Consider the following 3381-nt stretch of genomic DNA (forward strand, 5'->3'; position numbering starts at 1 on the left):
AGAATATAACTACTATAATACTGCTCCTATATACAAGAATATAACTACTATAATACTGCCTCCTATATACAAAAATATAACTACTATAATACTGCTACTATAATACTGCCTCCTATATACAAAATATAACTGCTATATTACTTCCCCCTATGTACTCATATAAGTACTATAATGCTGCTCCTATGTACAACTCATTTACCAAAAATGACTCCTTACCCTATAAAAACAGCTTTCAGTTTTGCCACTAGGTGTCTCCGATCCCTGCAATCTACTTTTCAATCCGGTTCTTAAAGTTAATCTGTTTCTAGGAACAGTCACAGCAGGAACAGTCATGTGTTCTTTGCTTGAGAGAGGAGAAAGAAAGACTGTGTACTAGCATCTGTAAGTGCCCAGATGATAAGCACTGTCCATGCAAGGTAAATTAAGGCTCTCATCTCAGCAGTAATTTTATGCTAAGTGTAACCCTTTCCTTGCTGTTCTGCAGTTTTATTTTGTTTTTCACATAGCTACTCTCAATCCCTGTGCATCAGTCATTCCTTCTTTTTCCACATACAATCTATATAAGTGTCATATAAACATAGAAGTACAGTACAGAAGTTTCTATATGAGTGTACTGTGTAAATCAAAAGGTCAGCACATGGCAGCCTGTTCAGTGCAGTTTTACAAGCACTGTTTCCTGGCATTGAAAAGAGAAGTGTGTGCTGTACTGTAATTTGCCAGAGAAGTTAAGGCGGGAAGTACCTGTGCGTGTACTACTGGCAGACAACTCCGCATAACCACTGAAATGCCGAGAATGACAAAGAGCTGTGCACGATCGATGGGGCTCTTGGGGTTCTCACTGAGGAGATTAGAAGAGAGAAGAATCTTATGTTATAGTGGATATCAGGATAATGGGGGTTGTGGTCATGTGCTCTCACTGTTGTAGTAGTGATGCTATATACAGCACTCACCTTTTCATTTAATGGTTTTTCTTGTTTTTCATGTTTTACATTGTAGATTGATATTGTATGCGTTGCTGCTTTTTCTTCTCTCTGTCGTCCAACTCATCCCAATCCAAATTGGTAAAATATTCTTACATGTTGTCTCCTCTGACTGAAGTACAGACTTCCACTGGTCTATATGTCCATTACTTGCACTTCTCATGCCAAGCAATTCTATTATGCTTGTTCCCCAGCAGCGGCTTCTTTACAGTTTATGCCTATAAAGGCCTGGTCCTCTCAGTGTCCTCTGAACAGTTGATGGGTCTGGTCCTCTCTGTGTCCTCTAAACAGTAGTTGGGTCTGGTCCTGTCTGTGTCCTCTGAACAGTTGATGTGTCTGGTCCTGTTTGTGTTCTGTGAACAGTTGATGGTCTGGTTCTCTCTTTTTTCTCTGAACAGTGGATGGGTCGGTCCTCTCTGTGTCCTCTGAACAGTTGATGTGTCTGGTCCTGTTTGTGTTCTGTGAACAGTTGATGGTCTGGTTCTCTCTTTTTTCTCTGAACAGTTGATGGTCTGGTCCTCTCTGTGTCCTCTGAACAGTAGATGGGTCTGGTCCTCTCAGTGTCCTCTGAACAGTTGATGGGTCTGGTCCTCTTTGTCCTCTGAACAGTAGATGGGTCTGGTCCTCTTTGTCCTCTGAACAGTAGATGGGTCTGGTCCTCTCTGTATCCTCTGAACAGTAGATGGGTCTGGTCCTCTCTGTATCCTATGAACAGTTGATAGGCCTGGTCCTCTCAGTGTCCTCTGAACAGTTGATGGGTCTGGTCCTCTCTATCCTCTGAACAGTTGATAGGTCTGGTCGTCTCTGTGTCCTCTGAACAGTTGATGGGTCTGGTCCTCTCTGTATCCTCTGAACAGTAGATGGGTCTGGTCCTCTCTGTGTCCTCTGAACAGTAGTTGGGTCTAGTCCTCTGTCCTCTGAACAGTTGATGGGTCTGGTCCTCTCTGTATCCTCTGAACAGTTGATAGGTCTGGTCCTCTCAGTGTCCTCTGAACAGTAGATTGGTCTGGTCCTCTCTGTGTCCTCTGAACAGTTGATGGGTCTGGTCCTGTTTGTGTTCTGTGAACAGTTGATGTGTCTGGTCCTCTCTGTCCTCTGAACAGTTGATGGGTCTGGTCCTTTCTGTATCCTCTGAACAGTTGATGTGTCTGGTCCTCTCTGTAGCCTCTGAACAGTTGATGGGTCTGGTCCTGTTTGTGTTCTGTGAACAGTTGATGGGTCTGATCCTCTCTGTGTCCTCTGAACAGTAGTTGGGTCTAGTCCTCTGTGTCCTCTGAACAGTTGATGGGTCTGGTCCTCTCTGTGTCCTCTGAACAGTTGATGCGTCTGGTCCTCTCTGTCCTCTGAACAGTTGATGCGTCTGGTCCTCTCTGTGTCCTCTGAACAGTTGATACGTCTGGTCCTCTCTGTGTCCTCTGAACAGTTGATGCGTCTGGTCCTCTCTGTGTCCTCTGAACAGTTGATGCGTCTGGTCCTCTCTGTCCTCTGAACAGTTGATGGGTCTGGTCCTCTCTGTCCTCTGAACAGTTGATGTGTCTGGTCCTCTCTGTCCTCTGAACAGTTGATGGGTCTGGTCCTCTCTGTGTCCTCTGAACAGTTGATGGGTCTGGTCCTCTCTGTCCTCTGAACAGTTGATGCGTCTGGTCCTCTCTGTGTCCTCTGAACAGTTGATGCGTCTGGTCCTCTCTGTCCTCTGAACAGTTGATGCGTCTGGTCCTCTCTGTCCTCTAAACAGTTGATGCGTCTGGTCCTCTCTGTATCCTCTGAACAGTTGATGGGTCTGGTCCTTGATCTCTGTGAACTAATCATGCTGGTGAACTTATCTGCAGCAGAGGAGGTGACTCCTTCTTTCCTAGGGCTCCTCGTGAGATCCAGTAACATCATAACGTTTGATGGTCTTCATGACTGTACTTGAGGAGACCTCCAAAGTTCTTGGTGTTTTCCCTGTGGACAGACCTTTATGTCTTAAAGTGATGATGGACTGTTGTTTATCTTACTTGAGTCCTTGCTATAATGGTAATTTGAACAGTAACAGAATATCACTAAACACTGGATGGAGCACAACACAACTCATGGGCTCAGACACATTTGGGGTCATTTACTAATGTGATCCTGACTGTTTTTCCTTGGATTCTGCTCCAAAATTGTGCCGCACGCTTTGTGCGCAAGAATTTGTGAACAAAAAACCCGACCGAATCTCCATTATTTTCTAAAAACTTAAAAGGGGATGTGGTCGCTGGGGGGAGGGGTGTGGTTGCAGAAAGGGGGTGTGTCCCGATAGTTTTGCAGGATCCCAACATATGTACTAATGTTCCCACATAAAATGTGGATTTGAACTCTGTAAAATTCGACAGCTCAGAGCAGGTGTAGCAAAAAAAGCAAAACATAGGGAAAACTTAAT

General features: G+C 44.7%; 1 protein-coding gene across 1 annotated transcript; it reads right to left on the bottom strand.

Annotated features, from left to right (window-relative positions):
* Positions 1–587: 587 nt before the first annotated feature.
* On the bottom strand, positions 588–2864 carry LOC130284696 (uncharacterized). Its single transcript, XM_056535337.1, has 2 exons — positions 951–2864; positions 588–838 (listed from the first exon to the last, which is right to left on the bottom strand). The coding sequence occupies exon 1, from the start codon at positions 2862–2864 to the stop codon at positions 1686–1688; it is 1179 nt and encodes a 392-aa protein (XP_056391312.1). The 3' UTR covers positions 588–838; positions 951–1685.
* Positions 2865–3381: the final 517 nt, after the last annotated feature.

The sequence above is a fragment of the Hyla sarda genome, chromosome 8, assembly GCF_029499605.1.
Source record: "Hyla sarda isolate aHylSar1 chromosome 8, aHylSar1.hap1, whole genome shotgun sequence".
NCBI classification, from domain to species: domain Eukaryota; kingdom Metazoa; phylum Chordata; class Amphibia; order Anura; family Hylidae; genus Hyla; species Hyla sarda.